Raw genomic sequence first — 21,899 nt, forward strand, 5'->3', positions numbered from 1 at the left:
AGTTAGTTGACTCGGGCTTTCAGACTCGCTGCTCCAGGGTTTTTTCACTTGTTTTTGCTGGGCAGACATACCCACTGAGACCAAATAAGCTTGGAACACAATGTCACCCTTTCTAAGTCAGGTGAAACCCACACTCCATAGGTACACACAGGGCCGGATTTAGGAGCAGGAGACCCAGGTGACCACCTGCCAGACTTGGGGGGCACTGGGCTCGGGGTGCAGTTTTTGTTGTTAGAGACAAAAGGTAAAATAGACTGTTTGAATTAACAGGTTTCATGTATTCTGTGTTTGGATTCATTTTTCACTAACCTCCTAGAATGTTCTGAACCTTTGTAGAATCTTGTGGAACCTTCCAGACTTTTTGAGAACTACATTTCCTTGAACCTCCTAGAACGTTGTCAGCCATGACCTCGTGGGTATATAAGGGGCGGGGCATCGCCAGTCAGTCTGTAAGATATAAGAACCAATTGAAGTGAAGTGAGAGCCCAGCAAAATTGAGAAAAGTGATTTTTTGAACTAAAGGATTAGGGTTAACATTCTAAGGCTATCTCCTCCTGTAACACTATTTAATTCTGCTTCACCCAGTATTGGTGCACAGTTCCATTTCTTAATGTTAGTACATTTCAGTTATTCTTAAAAGTAAAAATTTCTATAAAGCTTAGAGGAAACTAATTATTTTTATTTGCATATATATGGCATGAATAAATACAGATGTACAGATCCTAGAGTGCAAATTTATCGTCTTATATGACAAGGATAAATCATGCATGCAAATTGTGCAAAGTTCAAAGTTGTGAAATGGGCTACAAATGCAATAAAAAATAAGGTATTCAAAAGTTGAATAAATGGAGCTGGGGAGCACTGAAGATGCTCCTTGCCTGGGTGCTATTTGGTCTAGGGCCGGCCTGGGTACACATCTGCCTTCTTGCTCCCCTCCAAACTACAAGTTGAGATTGTGATACAGAAGTTTCACAGAACAAATACCAAACTGTACTGACTTCTTACCTTCCCCCCGTACTTTGAGCCCAGCTACACCTGCGCTTAATTTTATACTACTGGCTGTATACAACAGGGAATCAACAAGAGAGCCAGTGGGAAAACCCCTGAATGTTTATAAGGAAAAGTAAAACGAATCAACTGCATATTTTCCCCCGTTGCCAAGTTAAATACCTTCACTGAAATATGTTATCTAATGCCAGTGCAGTTAGCATTAACACTGCTAGCTAGTAATCTCTTGATTATGCATCTTTCCTATATTATGAATTCATTTCTGGTAAATTATGTGTTCTGCCAACACCCTAACAATAAATGTTTACCATTTCTTCAAAGTACAAAGTACATTATTAATGGAAATTTGCCATCAGCATATCAAATCCACTTATAAGATGTGATTGAAATTCCTCTTGATATAGTAGTAGCAGCAAACTGAGTCTACAGACGCTTACTACAATGAGTGGTCATATTTGAAATCAATGGGAATACTCATAATACCAAACACTAAGCCCAGCAGTAGTTGTATGCAGAATTGGACTCTAAGTAGCTGGAAAAAAATTTGGTTAGTTTTTATTGCTTTTTCTTAAATGCCACCAGTTTTATTCTATAGCACTGCAGCACTAAGCAAAACACTATGAAACCATAGAGATCAATAAACTGGAAGTTATAAAGTATAAAAGGGGAGCAGGGTGAGGGACTGAATGGAAAATAAGCCAAGCTTTTTCAAAAAATGGGTGTCGTCAGTCCATATTTAGCTTTAGGCACCTATTTTTGTAAATCTGTGCCTGATACGGTGATTTTCACCTTCAAAGATCATAAAGGGTAAAATATATGTATATAAATAATATAAATGTTTTATAAATATTTGTATAAATTATACAAGTTCTCAATTACAGCATTTCAATATTTCACTAAAATTGTTAATTTGAACCTTTAAGTCATCACTGACAAATGTAGTTACTACTAGAAGTAGAACAATATGTGTAGTAAACTGGTTTGGTTAAATCATACGAATTGGCATATAAATTTAAAATACTGTTGCCTTATTTTTTTAAATTATTGCAAGATATAGGCTAATATTTGGTTGAGAGGCACTAGTCTGAAACACTTAATAGATATTCTAGTAATCAGTCACAAAGCATTCACCAAAGGGAGAATGTAAAAGTATTTATTCTGTGCAGTGCATGTAAAGGGTACATTTACGTATGTAAAGTATAAATCTATAGCTACACTCTTAATATTAGAGTTCCTTACTCCACCTATAGAAGCATTCAATTTGGGACGCTTTAATCTGGCTCTTGCTGAGTATCTCACATTATGCTCTCATGCAGACTTGCTCTTTCTTTCTTTCTGAAAGTACATGTTTGGGTTTTTTATCGATAGACACTAGTTAGAAGATAATTGAAAGGACAAAAGATTTTATTGATAGTTTTTAGATATCCAGGGTGAAAGTACATGTGTAATTTGTTCATAGATTCTGTTTACAACATACTAGATATTTGTAAGGACAAAGGTAAAACTTTGTTGATTGTGTTTACATGTGTCTTTAAGTGTTGCCAGTCTATTCCTTTCCACCAGGGCCATTACCAGGGTGGGGCAAGCAGGGCAGCCGCCCACAGCACAAAGTCGTGGGAGCAAAGCTGTGGGGGTGGAAAAATGAGGGGGGGATAGGTAGGGGGCGCAAATATGCTTGTTTGCCTCAGGCACCTAAATGCCTGCTTACAGTGATGCTTTCCAGTATACATGAGAAATTCTGAACTTTTGAAGAAAATACCATATAATTTCTGCAAATCATTCCATGCTGTAATCTCCTGGAGCTAAGCCAAGAAGGCAGTACTAAAAGTGAATCCTTATTAGGCTGAAGTTTCTAGGGCTCAGGTTATAGTCCCATTTGGAGCTAGATCTCAGGTTCAAATTTGATGGTTCTAAAATCTCAAAGGTAGCTCTTTAAATATTTCTACCAGCTGGGAATATTTCATCTGTAGATTCCAAGATCACCTAGTCTGACCATCTGTATAACACAGACCACGGAACTGCCTTGAAATAATTCCTGTTTGAACTAGAGTATTGAAAAGAATTGACACTGTTGGAGAATGTTTTGGGTTGGAGAGTCCAAATCAGCTTCTTTAACTTTGAGGGGGAGGAAAAGGAGTTTGGTTTTAAGTTATAATTTTGGCTCCTCTTGAATGTATAGGTAACTTTTTTATGTCTGACTTGGGGCATGGTTTTTATTTTTGTATTCTCCTGGCAAATACAGGGCATGATTCTACCCCCTTATTTAAGCTGAGTAATTACCTTACTTTCCCCTCCATGTATTAGAGATGTAGCCTGCACAATACCTTAATCCACCTAGATGCCTATCTGTGCTAATTTGCCAACATGTTTTCTTGAAGTAACACAGGGTGAAATCCTGTCCCCATTGAAGTTAATGGGAGTTTTGTCACTGACTTTAATAGGGTCAGGATTTCCCTTAGATGATTTCTCCTATTAGATATAATTGCCTAAGAACAGACCACACATCAAAATGTTCTAACTTGTACCTATGGGTAAGTTAGAAGATGGAGCAGGGCTAGAGAGGATACTGATAGGAAGGTAATGGCTTCCAAAATGCTTAGATTGCTGTATGATCTCTCAAGCTTTGGTGTCTGGTAACTCTGTTCTAAGGTGAGCATATTGTTACGGAAGTAAAAACAAATGCTTTATAACTCTAACTCTCTATAATGTTATAACTCTTCAGTGCTCCTGGATGCTGTCCCAAATACCCAGTCACCCTGGCTGAGCATGAGACTGAAGTGAGTTACACTGGAGTCAACGTATGCCCAAATTTCAGACCTCTCCTAGGTGGAGCCAACTCTCCCAACGCTCTACATTTGTTCTGCGTTGAAAGGAAGGTTAGGCTGAGAAACAGTCTTGGAGTTCATCACTAATGAGCACAACATATGCCTATAGCCAGTTGTAGCTGTTTCTAGTTGGGCAAAGGATCCATCTCCCTTATTGTCAGGTAGTCCCATGTTAATGCCTCTCCTTAATTATTGAACATAATGTGGCCTTTAAAACTGCCTGTTTTGGAAAGTGTTTTGGAAACAACTGTTGCAATGAATTTTGTGTGACCGCATCAAGAAGTTGTTCGAAACTTGAATCATAACTTTCATCGAATGAGGAAACACCTCAACAAATGACACACACCAAAGTATTGTGTTAAAAAAAATTTCACTTCATCTTTTTTTGATGCTGACTGAGTGGGATTTTTTTTATTTAACCAGTTGAGATTTTGGCTGAAATCTCTTTAAAACTCTTTAGGCTGCTGTTATGAATCTTTTCAAAGAGATCCTTCCTGGAGTCAGGGAAATTCTCTCCAGTGCCACAACTTCTGATGTCCATGCATTGCTCAGTTGCATGTTGGAGAAAGATGTTATATCCAAGGAATACCATCAGACCTTACTCCAGGAAAAAGACAGAGAAGACCTAGCAAGGAAGATATCTCTAACACTTGTGGAAAAATGGGACTTGTGTTTGAACACCTTAGTTCCTCTCCGTTGTTTAAAACTGTACACTAAGATGCCACAAGACATCACAGATAATGAGTCATCTCTGAACAGGGGTATAGCTGGTAAGTTTGCTTTTTATTTTACATTTATTAAACAACGCTTTTCAAAATTTCTTCCCTTTAAGTTCTTTCCTTTGTTGTATGGCTGTTTGACTTGGTACAGTGGTGTAGATGTGCATAGTAACATAATAGATGTAGGATGAGGGAGAGAGACCAAAATGCCATGTGACAATAATTTGAGTTTTTAAAATAAACCCTCCCTAGGATAGCTAAGTAGATAACAATTTTTATAATCAAGACCTATTGAAAACTTCTCATTTGTGCCCCTTTGAAGGATTAGAGAGAGTGTGCAATGGGAGTAGAAAGAAGATATTAGAGACTATGATTAGGGCAGTGCTTCTCAAACTGGTACACAGATTCAGGAGCATTTTACTGTGCTGGTCCATGGTGACTTGGTCACATGGTGCAAGCTCCATCTCCTGTAAGTTTGTAGGTTCTTTACTGCAGAACCAGGATGCCCGTTAGGGGCGAACCTAATAGCCTTCTCCAGGGACTGATGCAACCAAAAGTGGGGTAGGAGAGGAGTGCATAAGTACCCATGGGACTAAAGCCAAAAGCTTCATCAATTAGGCTATGTCTACACTATGGACCTTACAGCGGCACAACTGTACTGCTACAGCTGTGCCACTGTTAGGTCTCCTATGTAACTGCTCTTTGCCAGTGCGAGAGAGCTCTCCTGCTGGCATAATTAAACCACCCGAAATGAGCAGCGTTAGCTATGTCAGCAGGTGAGCCTCTCCTGCTGACATAGCACTTTCCACACCAGCACTTTTGCTGGAGAAATTTATGTCGGTCGGGGTGTGATTTTTTTCCACACCCCTGACCGACAAATGTTTTACCGACAAAAGCAGTAGAGTAGGCAAAGTGAGCAGCAGGGGGAGACAAAACAAAGAGACCCAGTGGAGTTGGGTAGGTTAACTAATTTGACTTTCAAGGTTGACCCATCACAGGGATGGTGTGCTGTAGGATGGTAGATGGAAGTTGCTCAGATGTTCATTCTCCTCACCATGGCCCCTACTATACTAAAGCTAGATAAGCCTGGCATAAGGAATAATAGAATGACAGCACCCTGGCAAACTTCAAATGTATCCAAAGGGGAAAGACAAATTCAGTTTGGAGTAGAAATATCAACTCTGAGTGAACATAAAAGGAACAAAAATAGCATTTGATGGAATCAATACTACCACTGCTGTGGTACCTTCATCCATGGGGTATAGCTGGGTAAATCATTGCCCCCGCAGGGCATCATTTTGGATACCATTTCTGAGGGTGGGATAAAAGTACCAGCTAAGAACAAATTACCAGGAGAAGCTGCAGTCCTCAAGAAGAAAGAGCCAATCCCTTTACTCTGACAGAAGTATTATTTTACAGATTGTTTGTGAGAAAGGAAATATTAGGTTCCTAATGGGAAATTCTTAAATATATACTTATACACACAATCAGACTGAATGCAGAGGATTCACACTTGAAATGTAGAGTACCTACAATAAATGTAAGGAAAAGAGATATTAAGGTTAACCATTCGGGTTTCTGGTTTTTAGCACTTTAATTAATGGATCTGCACACTTCATTCCCCAAACAATTTTCTAGCAAAGACCCTATAACTGGTCCCCACTTCTCCTTCTGAAATAATGGCACTTGAAGCTGCTGGACAAGAAAACTTTGCAGCTTCTCCACTTCTGAAAATGTCAGGCAATCTCCCCATGTTTAGTTCTGACTCTTGCTTTATTGACAACCTTATTGATAGAATTTCACAACTTTCTTTTTCCTGAATGAGTGTACTATCATAGCCGGTGTATAAATGTTCTAGAACAATTAGTTTAATGTCTGTTCCATATAGCCTTCCGAGAAAAAGTTTCAATTTTCTGTATAGAATCATAGAAATGTAGGATTGGAAGGGACCTCAAGAAATCCTCATGTCCGGCCCCCTTCGCTGAGGCAGGACCAAGTAAACCTCTAGATGCATTAGCTAATATTTCAAATAAATCTCAGCTTTTATGTACTAAATCCATACTCCACATCCTCCAAATCAAGGAGTTCTGACTTCTAGCCAGAGGCAGCAGCAACTACAGCAGTTCTCATGGGGGATCTGAATCTTGACATCCGATCCTTTTGGGCCGAAAAAAGAATCTTTTGATAGCTGGGTGGTCTTGTTTGTAGCCTTAGCTCTGCCTTCCAGAGCTCCAATTTAACCCGTGAGGTACAGTTACAACATTAGTTACTGTCACTATTTTACCAAAATTGGAGTGCAGATCTGTATCCTAGTTTTGGTTATAAAAGCAAGACGCTAGTCTATTTAAGCCAAAATAATAATAATTTCCAAAGTGGGCAGCCAGTACAAGCAAAGCCAATAGAATAAGTGCGTAAACGATGGCAGATAAGATGTAAAAGAGACTAGGAGAGTTAAGAGCAGAATTCACAAAACCTAGTTAGAGAAGTGTTTTAGGAGTATTTCTGAAATAGAAAGTTATGGGCCCACTAATTTACCGGGGAGTAAAAGGAGCAATCAAAGAGGATAAGAGCACAGAAGAGAAGGGGGGGGGGATTATTAGATGTGGAAGGAATTCCCTGCCAGATTTAAAAGATTTGGACTGTTAAACAGGAGATGAATAGGAGTTGACATAACTGACACTATATTGTTTTTGACATTCTTCTATTGGGCAATCCATGTTTATTTCATAATGAAAGTAAAAGGGGACACTTATTGAAACTGAAAGGTAACAAATTTCAGATTGATAAAAGGGATTTTGTTAATATAAATATTACCCTCTGGAATTCACTGACCAGACATTAGGGGAAAGAGCTTAGTAGGATTTAAAGAAAATATAATTTCTTATGGAGAAAAATATCTGCATTTACACTTGTCAGGATAAACTTATAAGGGGGAGTACCCTTTCTTTTTCAGGATGTAAGTCGACCCTTGTCCACCTGCCCACCCCCCGCACAAACACTGTTTGCAGAACAGACTTCCCCATGGACATGTCATCACGTAACTGACCACTATGGAGGTCCTTCCTCTGAAGTGCCTGCTGCTGGCCGTTGTTGGAGATAGGATCTTTCTAGATCCTGGTAATACTCATCACCATTGAATCCGAGCACCTCAAGTGCTAACAGATTTATCCTCTTCCACACCTGTGAGGTATAGTAGCATTATCCCCATTTTACAGATGGGGGAATTGAGGCACAGATGATGAGCAACTTGCCTGCAGTTACTTGGGAAGTTTGGAATTCAGTTCCCAACTCTGTCACAATCTCCTGATTCCCAGTTCAGTGTCTTAATCATAAAACCATCCCCAGACTGGTAGACCATTAATCTGATTTCAGCAACTCCCTTCTGCATTCTCAGTGCATATTGCTTTGTATCGAAAAAGGGCATAGGGCTTGCAAACAGCAATCAATTACCATTAGCTTGAGCAGTTCACTGCCATGCCGTGTGATTATTAAGCACTTTTGTTCTCAGTTAGTCCTTGTAATGTTTTTCTCTCAATTTCTAGCCTCTGTCTAGCAGTTCCATTTTCTGTGGTTTCCTGTGTAAGGGACTTCTCTCTTTATCACCCATCCACACAGGCATAGCTATAAAATATGAAATAGCTGTATTTGAGGAAGTTGGAACAGCAGCAGGGTGTGGTTGCACTGGGATGTTTATCTCCTTCCAAAGCTGGGTAGAGCAGAAGCATGTAGGAAGCTGCTGGCCTGTCCCCTGTCCCAAGCCTGTCACACTGCACCCAGAGTTTTTCAAGCCCTTGCCTCAGGGCCTGGTTTATTAATTTGAATACAAAACTGGCAACCAAAGTAGGCTGCAGGGATCCCCAGGAGCCTTTCCCCCTGCTCCAGGGACTTCCACAGGAGTCCACTTGCTTCCTGTGGCTTCTCTACAACTGAGGTTTCTCAGCCATGTATAGAAAACACCCATCTGAGAAGGGGCAAGTCTGATACTCAAACATGGCTGCCCCAGGCCCTTAAAGGGACAGACCATCCTATTACATCTGTGTCTAACACATCTGTGCTCAGAGAGCCTGAAAAAAGAGCTTAGTTTGATTGGAAAGTGGGAGATACTTCTAGGCATCTGGTTGAGGTCCACAGCAGCTGACACAACTGTTATAGGGCAAATACAACATGGGCTCACCAAACTGCCCTGGGGCTGGGACTCGCAGGAAGTAAGAGTCATGGCTACCCTGAAAGCTCGTCTGGGCTGGCTTTAGCTTCAAGTGGGGGAGCTGCTAGGGTTGGGTGCTTGAAAGGGGCAGCTGACTGGTCAAGTGAAGGAAAGGCTGTCAGATCCCGCAGCTGGGTGGATGACAAAGGAGATGCTGAGGGCAGGGGAACTGGTGCTGCAGATCCCATCTCTCTGCTTTTAATATTCTGGGTGGTGAAGTAAGCCTTCCTCCCTGATGTATCTAGTTGCCCTCCCGTGGGAATCTAAAATTCACTCTACTTGCCAATTTGGAAGCATACATTCAAATCAATAAAGGGACATAGTCATCTTAAAAATGACATTACTCCCTGAAAATTTACATGTTACAAATTCTATTCTAGTATTGTAACATTAGGTGGAGAAAATATGTATGCACTGGTACTTTTAAGGATTATCAGTTTCCCATCTGGGTGGGTCTTTCACACAGCAGAACAGGAAACGAAAAATTTAAGGAAATAGGAAAACATGATTGCAAAAATCACGCAGCATCACAGAGGTAGCATGGGGCTGTTGGAGGTCCTGAAACCACCTTTAACTCTTTAAATTGACTAGATTTCAAGACTGTGTCCCTCAAACCTGATTGTTGTGTATTTTTGCCCTTCCAGTGGCTGTGATGAGCCTGAAATCCAGTAGATACAAGTAGCACTTGATGTAATTGCATCATATTCCAACAGGTGGCTGTTCAGTTAACACAAATTCTAAATACTACAGATATCAAATAGCATGCATGATTCATACATGATATAATACTTGTATATGTTCTTTGACTGTTAGCAGGAGACGCTTGGGCTGGGGAGTGAATCTAAATGGACTGGCATAGTGCCTGGTTTTTAAAATACTTTCACTTTTGCTAGATGTTGTTGTGACCATTTGGTGAGATACAAGGTAAGGAGGCTCCCCATTTTGCTTAATTTATTCTTATTGATGCACTATTTGAAACAATGCAACTTTGGGACAGAGTTGAATTGAACGGGATTGTAACTGGGCTCTTCTAACTTCTTGGGAAACTGGTTAAGAAAAGTTTCTTTGGCTCATCAGGGGTCACTTCCTCCCAATGTAACTTATATATCAGTGTTTGTAAAAGTGATTGATATGTTACAGGCTTCTCCTCTCCCCCCCCCCCCCCCCTTTCTTTTTTTGGAGAGAGAGGAATGGAAGAGAATAAGAGAGGAGAGAATATATTGCGGGTGTTGGTAATAAGTTTTCATGCTGTGATCTGTGCTAGAAGGAAGTGACTTCCTCTTGCTTTTCTTTCTGGGATTCCCCACATTGATTTTACTCCAGCCTCGTTACTTTCTGCTATTATTTATTTGCCCAGAAAGATTCTTTCCTTTCCACTTACTTTCATTCTGCACAAGCACTAGCTAATGGTAGCAACTCTGGATTCTGCCCCTGGGAAAGAAGCACAGAGTGAGCGAACAGGAGCTGGACGGTTTCTGCAGGTCAGTTTCTCCTTGACTCCTGAGTTCAATGCTATTGCCGTGACAGAGGGTGGTGCATCTAGGTTTTGTGGAAAGGCTAGACCCTTGGCTCTATGTATCCTTGTGCATACTGCTTGAAAAATTGGTAGAGAGCAGCAGGTGAAGTTGCATTTGCCTATGGGGAGCTCCTGGCTATTTAATCATGCCTCTGGCTTTGTGGTTAGTGATTTTTGCCGGATGGAAAGCTTGCTAGAACACGTCTTGTAATTTTTGGGGTGGATAAGGGGGCACTAGGAAATCTTATGGAATTTTTGGGAAAAATTCATTTCGAAAGTAAAAGTAGCAGTTCCAGGAAGGTTTCTTTATGGGCAATTACCAAGGGTGTGGTTTGTGGGAATTGTGTTTTTGGTAGGTCTGACTGGAGGATTGTGTTTCTCCCAGGCTCTGTCTGCAAGAGCCAATACAGGCTGCTGCCAAGAGGCTGGGCTTTCTCGGTGGTATGAGGTGTCTTTTACTGCGTCTGCTAAATGAACTTCATGGTATTGCTGTATTAATCTTCTGGCAACAAGAAAACTTTGAACAATAGTGATGTAGAGGAGTCAGAATTCTATACCCAGATGATACAGTGACTCTAACTAACACATTGGGAGGGGAGGGGGCGGGGGGGGGGAGGAATAACTTCATGTCTGTACCTGATTTTAACCAAGATGAAGCTAGTAGCATTTTCTACCTCACAGTATTGGTGGTAGTGATACTAACCTCATCGTAAAGCACAAAGTTCCTTGCATGGAGTTCCTAAAGAAGCATGAAGTGTAAATTACATCCCCATGGACATGTCTAACAGAGAATGTGATAGGATACACAGCAGTCCTCCGCCTCAGCCACACCAAGTCCACTTCCTCTGGAGTTACAAAAGCCATCTAATAATGCATAGGTTACAGCAGGCCATCAGAATGAGATGGGAATCTGCCTCCCTCCAGTGCTCTCTTTGTTATGGGTTGCTAGCTAAGCAATCTCATCTCAAAACCTACATAACCTATAACAGAAAGAAGATGACAGAAAGAGACTTCTTGATGTCTTAAGTGTTCAGTATATGACTTGTGAGTGTTGATGGCTCAGAAACATTCTAGGTACAGTGCAGCCAGACGGGGGATCAGCAAGTGCAGTTAACATCTGTATTGGAGCCTGGTCAGTATTGTATATGGCATGCCTACACATGTCTATGAAGCTTGCTTTGACTTGGATCACCTTCTCACCCTGCATTGTTTGAGTATCAAACATTTCTACAAACAAAGCCTGCTTCATGCAAGCATCAGCTAAAAGCACAATTCATACAATTGAAGTGATCAATCAAAGTTTGAATGGCAAATTCCAAATGATGAATAATTTCCCTGAACAATTTGCAAATAATCTGTGGCTCAAATATATTAAACTATTAGGTTTTCAATAGGAAAGGTAAAAATCATGATCTGATTGCCCAAAATTTGTTTAGAAAAAAATCAATGCATTAGATAAACTGTTAACAAATAGCTTACCCAGCTTTAGCATTGACTTCCACTGAATGTTAATGGCTTATAGCAAGGCAACACTTAAAGTTGAAGTTGAAGTTTTAGTTTGAATTTGTGCCAATCTCTTTTTCAGGCAATTTCCTTTGCTGCTCTTTTGATGTTTTCATATCCCTTTTTTGATCCTGTCCTGCATGGAGGGCTAAGGTTCTTGTTTGCTGATTAATGGCATAAGATATCACAATCACTCATTACCAGTCTCTGTCTATGTTTTGTAAGTGTCATGCTGGCACTAATCCTCTAAATGGTGTGCAATGTCTCTTCTGTTTAACATAGATGTTCATAATGACAGGCAGCAGCATGTCTGTAACAAGTACAGGGAAGGATAGTGGCTATTAACCTCAAGTTCTCGGAGAGGAGTTTTGTTCATTGCATCAGTACTTGTTTACTATGAATTGTTGCATCACATTTCATCAACTAGTCTGTGACAGCTGAAAGTCCAGGTCTTTTCCTCTGTCCTCAAAATGGCTTCACCCTTTTCTTTCATTTTACTAACTTGTCTCATCTGCCATAGAAGCACTTTCCTTCACCTACTGACTCCAGTCTGCTTCCATCCACAGAACAGTGCATGGGGAAAGCAAACTCTTAGCAGGTCTTCTGAGGAGCGTCGACCTACTTTTTGAAGAGAACACTGCCTTGTCCCCTCTATGTAATCATGCCCTCTCATTTTATTAACATCAAATGACAGATTAGTAAGGGAAGTGGTAAATCCTCCATCACTTGGAGTCTTTGAATCAAGACCGAATGTCTTTCTAAAACATAGGCTATCGTTCAGCCACAAGTTATTGGGTTCAATGCACTGGTTGACATTCAGATGGCCTGTGTTATCTAGGAGGTAACACTAGATCATCATAATGCCCTCTTCTGACCTTGAAATCTGCGAAGGTCCAATCTTCTTGATTAGTCTAACAATATATTAAATGGGTTCACTCAGACTCTTAAAACTTTTAACTTGTTCAATTAATTAATTTATCTTTTTTTCCCAGTCTTGCCAGTGGTTCTTTAGGTGGCTTTATTGTCCTTTTCTCGTAGCTCTTTTTTTAGCACTAGTCCTGTTAATGTCTCTCTAGCATGATGGTTAAAATCGGTTGCAAGGATCATTACCCAGTTCTTCTTGGAGTGCTGGTAGGGTTGCTGTTACCCAGCACTCTGTCAGGCCTGTTCAGTTGTCAGTGTTGCTCTGTGTAATTGAAATAAGAAACTTCTATGTAAAATAAAATGATCTCATTCTGACTTCAGGCTTTGCTGCAGCAGGTACTAGACTGAGCCATGCACTGGGGGCAGGGATTGGGAGGCAGGAAACTGAAGGGAAATGTGCCAGAACAGGAGTCTAAAGTGGTGTATTCTTGGGGGTTTATAGCATTGTAAGGGGCAAGACACAGATGGGGGGCATGAAGTTGGGCTCGGGCAGAGGCAAATGGAGAGGGTGCTTGGAGGCAGGGCATGAAGGATTGGGTGCAAGGAAACCTTAGGTCATAGACGGGGATGTGGGCCTAGAGCACCTGCCAAGGGACCCAGCTTCTGGAGCACAAAGAGATCAAAATCCCAGCTTTCATTTGAGTGAACTCTTTTTGCTGCTGTGGGGACTAGAAAAAAGCTTGATCTTGAGGATGTAGTAATCAGTGTCCCAGAAAAGACTGTCTGCAGATGCAGTCAAACATTAACTTTCCCCATTCATCTTAACTCTGAATCCTCTGCTCTGGGGGGGCTCCCCACCATCACCCAAGCAGAGAACTTATTTGGTGGGGGACTTGTTGCTGCCATGCTATAATAGTGCTACTGGGATGAAGTATCAAGCTCCCCTTTCCCCCGACCCCAAGTTTTCTGCTGTACAGTAGGATGCACTGCAGCGGCAAACAAATCCCCTTGAGCCTTCTTTAATTTAAATTTATGCAAATCTTTTAAATCAGAAATGAGCCAATTTTCCAGTTCTTTACTAGCCATTGTTTGACTACTCAGAAGCATCTTGACTCCGCGGTTGTGGTTGCCTAGGAGGTTTGTGTGGGAGGAAATAGGAATTGCGCAAACTGCCTTTATCTCCAGTGTTGTTAAAAAGATTCCTGTGTGAGATTACGTCTACACTGCAGCCAGGGGTGTAATTTCTGGCTCAGGCAGACATGCCTTGTCTAGCTTTGATTGAGTTAGTGAGCTAAAAATAGCAGTGTAGGATTAAAGTTTGTGCGGGTACATCTACCTGAGCCAGAAATGATCCCTTCCCTCTCCCCCTCCACCCCCACTGGCCGCAATGTAGACATACCCTGAGTGTGTAAATCCTGACTGCAGTTAGGTGTGAGGAGGCGGCAGAAAACGACTATGTAAGTCTGCCTCAGACAGTGTCAAAATAATAAATAATTGAACTTCCTGCAATTTATGTGCGCACACAAGGAAGAGCATCCGACTCAGTCTCCCAACATACTAACTCCCAGCTGTGTTTATGCTGCACTCTGGCTTTATTTTGACACATTTTGACACTGTCCGAGGCAGATTTTAACCCTTGGCGTTCCAAGTGCCATGTGCGGTCCATCCACCTCACCCAGACCACTCACCTAGGCTTTTGAGCTGTAGCATTTTGAGCCACTGTGTAACTTCCACTGGCACCTTTTAGCACTCCGCAATGAGCACCCCAAGACACGGGGATTGGATCAACTAAATCAAAATGTTGCATGAAACCCCAGGGGGGCACAGCTCCAACACTGAGCACATCTATGACTGCTGGCTTTGTGTGACTGCATGTAATTCCTGCTGAGTCTGCTAGATTGAATTAGGCACCCAAATTAGCTAAAACTATGGGAGCAGGTGGGGAGAAGCCACCTTCCTCTAAATACACTTGGCCTGTGATGTTCTGGGAATATCTTTAATTAGCAGCTTCTGTTTTCATTTTCATACTGTCACATAAATCCACTCAACAAAACCCAACCCCAACCTTCAGAGTCTCTGACAAATAATCTCTGCTCATGGCGTGAAAAACTTTTATCTGTGTTTTTTTGCTGATTTTCCTTTCTGAAACTAAATGGCCCTTTTTTTAACCCTTTCTTTTACCATCCATCCTGACAAAATATATGGAGTGTTGTCCATAATGTCCCACAGAACAGGGGTCCTGCAAACAGGTTCTTGGTTCAGTTATAAAAGAAATGATACGCTTAATCCAATGCCCAATGAAGTCAATGGAAAGGCAGCCATCAGTGGGTTTTGTATCTATGTAGCAAAGCAGGGTGAGGACATTTCAGATTGGTGAAGTGAAAAGGATGGTGGTCAGATTTTTGAATTCCTGAAACTGTGGTCCTTTTTTTGGATTGAATAACTGATCAAATCATCCATTAGTAGTAGTATTCTTTTCTACTGATGCTAGGCACTTTCCAATACAGGTAAAACACAATCCCTCCCTTGCAGAGCCCCCCAACTAGTGTGAGACTTGACCTAACAAGAAAGGGTGAGGACCCGGTAATGTTAATAAGCTAGTGCCCTAACTCATCATATCACAGTCTGGTGTGGAGAAGTTGTTGTTTCTTTTTAAAAAATGCTATAATTTATGTAGCTAACTCTGGAAGACTTTGAAAAGTGTTATGAGGTTGAGGGTAGTGGCCTTGTGGCTCAGCTCAGGATGGGGAGTACATGTGTGCAGAATGGCATGGAAGAAAGTGCAAAGACAGTGGGAGAAGTAGACAAAATAGCAGTCAGGCGGCATTACTGGTGTCCGATGTTGCTCTCTTCCACCAAACAATTGTTTTATAACTCCTGTAGATGTTCTAAATTGCGGTCAAGAAGGGATTGTGGTCAAAGGGATTAAGGCAAGGGGCATGAGTCAGGATAGAGTCATAGAGCTGCAGGTCAGAAGGAACTCTTATATAACTCTTATCCGCTTGGGAACGTTCTGTTAAAGTGCTCTCTTGCTATGTGCCCCATTGCTCGAGGCCTCCATGGTGGCAGGGGAATGATTGTGAGATATACCCAGATAATCCTGGCAAGTAACCCGTACCCATAGGCTGCAAAGAAAGGCAAAAATCCCCCAAGGTCACTGCCAGTCTGACCTGCAGGAAAATTTCTTCCCAATCCCACATATGGTGATCAGTTAGACTCTGAGCATGTGAGCAAGAACCAGCCAGCAAAGCTCCTGAGAGAGAGAATGCCTGATGTCACCTTAGAGCCCTGTCCCTCCCTGTCCGATCTCCAGACGTGGTCATCCCTGCTGACACAAAGGATGCTTCTTCCAGTGAACACCTATCTAAGTCTGGTAGCATTATTAACACTCTAATGTCCCTCAACATTAGTACAGCTAATACATTTCATAAACTGGTCTATTCTGGCAGCCCTTACCCCCCACTTGTCTGCCTGATTTTGCTCCATCACTAATCTTTATCAGCACAATGCACGTTGTATGTGAGGCCCTGCTTGCTACTTACCACAGCAGAGAGTAACAGTCACTTGCCTTTCCGGTCCATTTAATTAATGTCACAGGTCTTCCCAGATAATCCTGGCAGTGATTATGTAGCTCAAACGCCCTACATTTCCCCATATTAAATTGCTGTTAAAATCAGGAAGTGTGAAATGTTCATTCCTCATTAGCCCTACTGGAGTGAAGTTGACACACATTACAAATCTGCAATAACAACTCAATACTTCCAGTTTTGACAATTTCCAATATAATCAAGTCTTTTTACACAGAAACTGCTCAGAGGAAGTAAAAAAAAAAAAAAAAGCTTTAATCTAAAATTTCATATGCTTAGTTGTAAACCAGATGGTTTTTGGAAAGTTTGAGGTTAGTGTGGGTACGAACAGAAGAATGATTAAATATCAACTCATCTTGATTTGCTCCCTGAATCATTCTTGCTTTTTTTAATAAAGTGAGTTTACCTCTTCTGTGAACACTGCATTGCCAGTTGGTTCTGGAGGAATGAAGTATTCTATTCTGGCTAGCACATCATAAACAATTATTAACTATGTTTTGACTGCAGGACTTTGACTGGTAATGGATTAATGAGCCAGAAAAGCTTAGTTTTCAGATTCCATGGCAAGTTTGCTGGGCTGATAGGGAAAAAATATATATAAAATGATTCGATATGGAAATTAACATTGCACACCGTAGCGCCATTTGAGTGTAACTCTCTGGCACAACCATAGGGTAATCATATACTTTTGAAAATACTACTCTCTAGAAAAATTGATCATTGTTCAAACTTAAACCTCAGATTTTTAACTCAATGAAAATAGTGCACTAGTCTTTACATTTACTTTTTTGCAGTCTTTTACTTTAGTGAGAGTTCATTCATTTTAAATGTTAACATCTACAAGACTTCTAGCATGTCAGCTTATTTCTGGAAGTAATCAAATATATTCAGCATTTTGGATAGGACATATTCCATAAGCTCATCTTTACCTGTGGCATTAATGTCCTAGCACCAGCCAGGTATTTTGATCTGTTAATCTATATTACTGTACCTTATTGCTTATATCTTGCAAATACTTGGCTTTACTAATTAATAGCAGCTTTAAAGGGATGATTCCAATATTATATATGCAGGCACCATTGTGAATTTTATGTTGGAGACCCAACACTGGGTCTACCCTTTCCTTGGATATATTTGAGCTGCTACCCATCACCAACCCTATCCATCACTGATACTACAGAGGAAGGAGACTAAAAATACCCCAAAATACTTTTGAGGGGGTGGGGGTAAAACCCCTTCCTGACCATTCTACAAGACTGTCTGAAGCATGAGCTTTAGGAATATAATTAATGAAAACTAGTGCATTAGGCTTTACACTTACTTTTTTGCAGTCTTTTGCAGTCGAGATGGCCCAACACTTTAACAAATACTTTGCCTCAGTTTCTAATAAGACTAATAAAGAGCTTAGAGGTAGTGGCAGAATGGCTAATGGGAATTAGGATATGGAAGTAGACATTACCACATCCAAGGTGGAAGTCAAACTCAAAAAGTTTAATGGGACTAAATTGGGGGGCCCTGGGTAATCTCCATCCAAGAATATTAATGGAACTGGCACATGAACTGCATTGGGGGAAGGATAGCTCAGTGGTTTGAGCATTGGCCTGCTAAAGCCAGGCTTGTGAGTTCAATCCTTGAGGGGACCACTTAGAGATCTTGGGCAAAATTGGTACTTGGTCCTGCTAGTGAAGGCAGGGGGCTGGACTCAATGACCTTTCCCTTCCAGTTCTAGGAGATAGGTTATCTTTATTTATTTAAGCTCAATATCAAGGAATTTTAATGAATCTGTAAACTCAGGGGTTGTATCTTATGACTGTAGAATTGCTAATATAGGACCTATTTTTAAGAACAGTGGGGGGGAAGTAATCCAAGAAACTACAGGCCTGGTAGTTTGACCCCAATTGTATGCAAGGTCTTGGAACAAATTTTGAAAGAGAAAATAGTTAAGGACATAGAGATAAATGGTAATTGGGATAAAATACAACATGGTTTACAAAAGGTAGACTGTGCCAGGCCCACTTGATCTTCTTGAGAAGATAACTGATTTTTTATACAAAGGAAATGCAGTAGGTCTAATCTACTTGGCTTTCAGTAAGGCATTGGATACAGTTCCACGTGGGAAATTATTAGTTCAGTTGGAGAAGATGGGGATTAATATGAGGATTGAAAGATGATAAGGAGCTGGTTAAAGGGGAGACTACAATGGGTCATGCTGAAAGGCTGCAGGGAAGTTACTAGTGGAGTTCCTCAGGGATCCGTCTTGGAACCAATCTTATTTAACAATTTTATTAATGACCATGGCACAAAAAGTGGGAGTCTGCTAATAAAATTTGCAGATGAGATAAAGTTGGGAGGTATTGCCAATACAGAGCAGGACTGGAATATCATACAAGAAGATCTGGATGACCTTGAAAACTGGAGTAATAGAAATGGGAGCACAGGTGCTGGCTTCCTCAACCCCCTGCTTCAGCCCAGGCCCCAACCCCACCCGACCCCTTCCCCCAAGCCCATGCCCCGCTTTTTCTCGATCCTGCTCCACCCCCACCCCGCCTCTTGCTGCCCAGTTCCACGCCTCCCCTGAGTGTGCCCCATCCCCGCTCCTCCCTCTCCCTCCCACAGCACCTCCTGCACGCCAGGGAGCAGCTGATCCATGACAGGTGGGAAGCGCTGGGGATGGGGGAAGCTGGCTACTGGAGCACCCACTGAGTCGGTGCCTATGAATGGGATGACCTTATGGACTAACAAGAATTTTTGCTGTAAACTGTGGATTTATCAGTTGGAAGAGACAGAGGAGAAGAAAGACCTGAGTATATTGGTTGATCACAGGATGACTATGACCTGCCAATGTAATGCGGCTGTGAAAAAGGCTAATCCAGTCCTAGGATGCATTAAGTGAGATATTTCCAGTAGAGACAGGGAAGTGTTAATACCATTATACAAGGCACTGGGTAGACCTCATCTGAAATACTATGTGCAATACTGGTCTTCTTTGTTTAAGAAAGATTAATTCAGATTGCAACAGGTGCAGAGAAGGGCTATTAGAATGATCCAAGAAATGGAAACCTACCATATGAGAGGAAACTAAAAGAGCTTGGCTTGTTTAAACTAACAAAAGAAGGCTGAGGGGAGATATGATTGCTCTCTATAAATGCATCACAGGGATAAATACCAGCAGGGACGGCTCTATGTGTTTTGCCTCCCCAAGCACAGCAGTCAGGCAGCTTTCGGCGGCACGCCTAAGGGCAGTCCACTGGTCACGCCAGTCCCGCGGCTTCCGCATACCCACCGCCGAATTGCCACTGAATTCACAGGACCAGCAGACCTCCCGCAGGCATGCTGCTAAAGGCAGCCTGACAGCTGCCCTCACAGGGACCAGCAGGCCGCCCCCCGCAGTTTGTCGCCCCAGGCACGCACTTGCTGCACTGGTGCCTGGAGCTGCCCCTGAATACCAGGGCGGGAGAGGAGTTATGCACCAATGTGGACACAAGAACAAATGGCTATAAACTGGCCATCAACAAGTTTAGGCTTGAAATTAGGCAAAGGTTTCTAACCATCAGAGGAGTGAAGCTCTGGAACAGCCTTCCAAAGGAAGGAGTGGGGGCAAAAACTGGCTTCAAGTCTGATCTTGATCAGTTTATGGAGGGGATGATATGATCATGTTGCCCACAATGGCAAGCGATCTGCAGCTGATAGCAGCAAATATCTCCAGTGGCCAGTGATGGGACCAGGGCCAGCTCCAGGCACCAGCCCTCCAAGCATGTGCTTGGGGTGGCACCTGGAGGGGGGCGGCGCTCACCCGGGGAGAGCGGGGCCGCGGTGGGCTCGCCGCCCTCCCCCGGCGCTCCAGCCGGCCGGGGAGAGCAGGGCCCCTGCCAAGCTCTCCGCCCTCCCCCTGGTGCTCCGGCCGGTCGGGGAGAGCGGGGCCCCGGCCGGGCTCTCCACCCTCCTCCCGGCGCTCCAGCCGGTCGGGGAGAGCGGGGCCGCGGCCGGGCTCTCCGCCCTCCTCCCGGCGCTCCAGACGGCTGGGGAGAGAGGGGCCCCGACCGGGCTCTCCCCCCTCATCCCGGCGCTCCGGCCAGTCGGGGAGAGCGGGGCCACGGCCGGGCTCTCCGCCCTCCTCCCGGTGCTCCGGCAGGCCGGGGAGAGCGGGGCCCCGGCCGGGCTCGCCGCCCTCCCCCCAGTGCTCCGGCCAGCGGGGGAGAGAGGGGCCGCAGCCGGGCTCTCCACCCTCCTCCCGGCGCTCCAGCCAGTCGGGGAGAGCGGGGCCGCGGCCGGGCTCTCCGCCCTCCTCCCAGCGCTCCGGCCGGCTGGGGAGAGAGGGGCCCCGACCGGGCTCTCCCCCCTCATCCCAGCGCTCCGGCCAGTCGGGGAGAGCGGGGCCACGGCCGGGCTCTCCGCCCTCCTCCCGGCACTACGGCCGGTCGGGAAGAGCGGGGTCCCAGCCGGGCTCTCCACCCTCCTCTCGGTGCTCCGGCAGGCCGGGGAGAGCGGGGTCCCGGCCAGGCTCACCGCCCTCCCCCCGGCACTCCAGGGTAGTGAGTGGGTGAGGTTCTGTAGCCTGCAATATGCAGGAGGTCAGACTAGATGATCCTGATAGTTCCTGTGACATTCTATACCTTGGGGGAACATGCTGTAACCCCCATATTCCTCATTTTCATGTAATCATGATCTTGCGTATAAAGCACGCCTTGTAAGATATCAAGGGAAAGGGCCTGATCTGCTGAAAGTCATTTCTCTATCCATATATGTATATTATTAATGCATATGAAATAATGAGAATTGTGTAGTATGGTTGTCACTAAACATGCTGTAAGTTAGGGGAATCAGTCAGATATTAGCTCCCCAGAGGCAACAGCAAGGAAAGTAACCAACGTCGGGGCAGGGTGTCAAACAATCCATCAACAGCCATTGTCCAGAAAGGGAGCTACAATGCAATGACTCACCTGCATGAGGCCACACCAGGGGAATTGCTCAACCTTGCTTGAAGAGACTCAGTAATGCTCAGCTGACTCTGAAGGTGGGGGGGCACAGCCAGGAGGGAGGAAAGGACATGATAAAAGGAGGAGACGTTTGGCATGCTCTTCCTCTCTCTTCCACCTCCATCTACAGACATCACCACCATGCAATTGAAGCGCTGATCAAAGGGGAGAGCCTGGCTGAAGAGCAACCAGCCAGCCTGTGGTGAGAAGCATCTAAGTTTGTAGGCACTGAAAGTGTTAAGATCAGCTTAGAATGTGTTTTGTTTTTATTTCAAAAAAAGAATAGGAGTACTTTTGGCACCTTAGAGACTAACAAATGTATTTGAGCATAAGCTTTCGTGGGCTACAGCCTACTTCATCGGATGTATAGAATGGAACATATAGTGAGGAGATATATATACATACAGAGAACATGAAAAGGTGGGAGTTGTCTTCCCAACTCTAAGAGGCTAATTAATTAAGATGATCCGATGAAGTGGGCTGTAGCCCACAAAAGCTTATTCCCAAATAAATTTGTTAGTCTCTAAGGTGCCACAAGTACTCCTGTTCTTTTTGCAGATACAGACTAACACGACTGCTACTCTGAAACCTGTTTTTATTTCATTTGACCAAATCCGACTTGTTATGCTTTGATTTATAATCACTTAAAATCTATCGTTGGAGTTAATAAATCTGTTTGTTTATTCTACCTGAAGCA

The 21,899-nt window shown here is 43.1% G+C and overlaps 1 protein-coding gene across 7 annotated transcripts in view; it reads left to right on the forward strand.

Annotated features, from left to right (window-relative positions):
• The first annotated feature begins 4,254 nt into the window (after positions 1 to 4,254).
• CIITA (class II major histocompatibility complex transactivator) overlaps positions 4,255 to 21,899 on the forward strand; it is a 67,826-nt gene continuing 50,181 nt past the window's right edge. For 3 of the 7 annotated variants that reach the window (XM_065559948.1, XM_065559951.1, XM_065559950.1), the window contains exon 1: positions 9,554 to 9,680. Coding sequence is in view for 3 of the 7 variants with exons in the window: in XM_005306760.5 (XP_005306817.4) it covers positions 4,303 to 4,603 (301 nt within the window). In the remaining 4 variants the exon portion in view is untranslated. Of the gene's footprint in view, positions 4,604 to 9,553; positions 9,681 to 10,099; positions 10,238 to 21,899 lie in introns of those variants that run through there. The other 4 variants (XM_065559947.1, XM_008172816.4, XM_005306760.5 and 1 more) reach the window with 3 other exon arrangements.

This window comes from Chrysemys picta, chromosome 10, assembly GCF_011386835.1.
Source record: "Chrysemys picta bellii isolate R12L10 chromosome 10, ASM1138683v2, whole genome shotgun sequence".
Lineage (NCBI taxonomy): Eukaryota > Metazoa > Chordata > Testudines > Emydidae > Chrysemys > Chrysemys picta.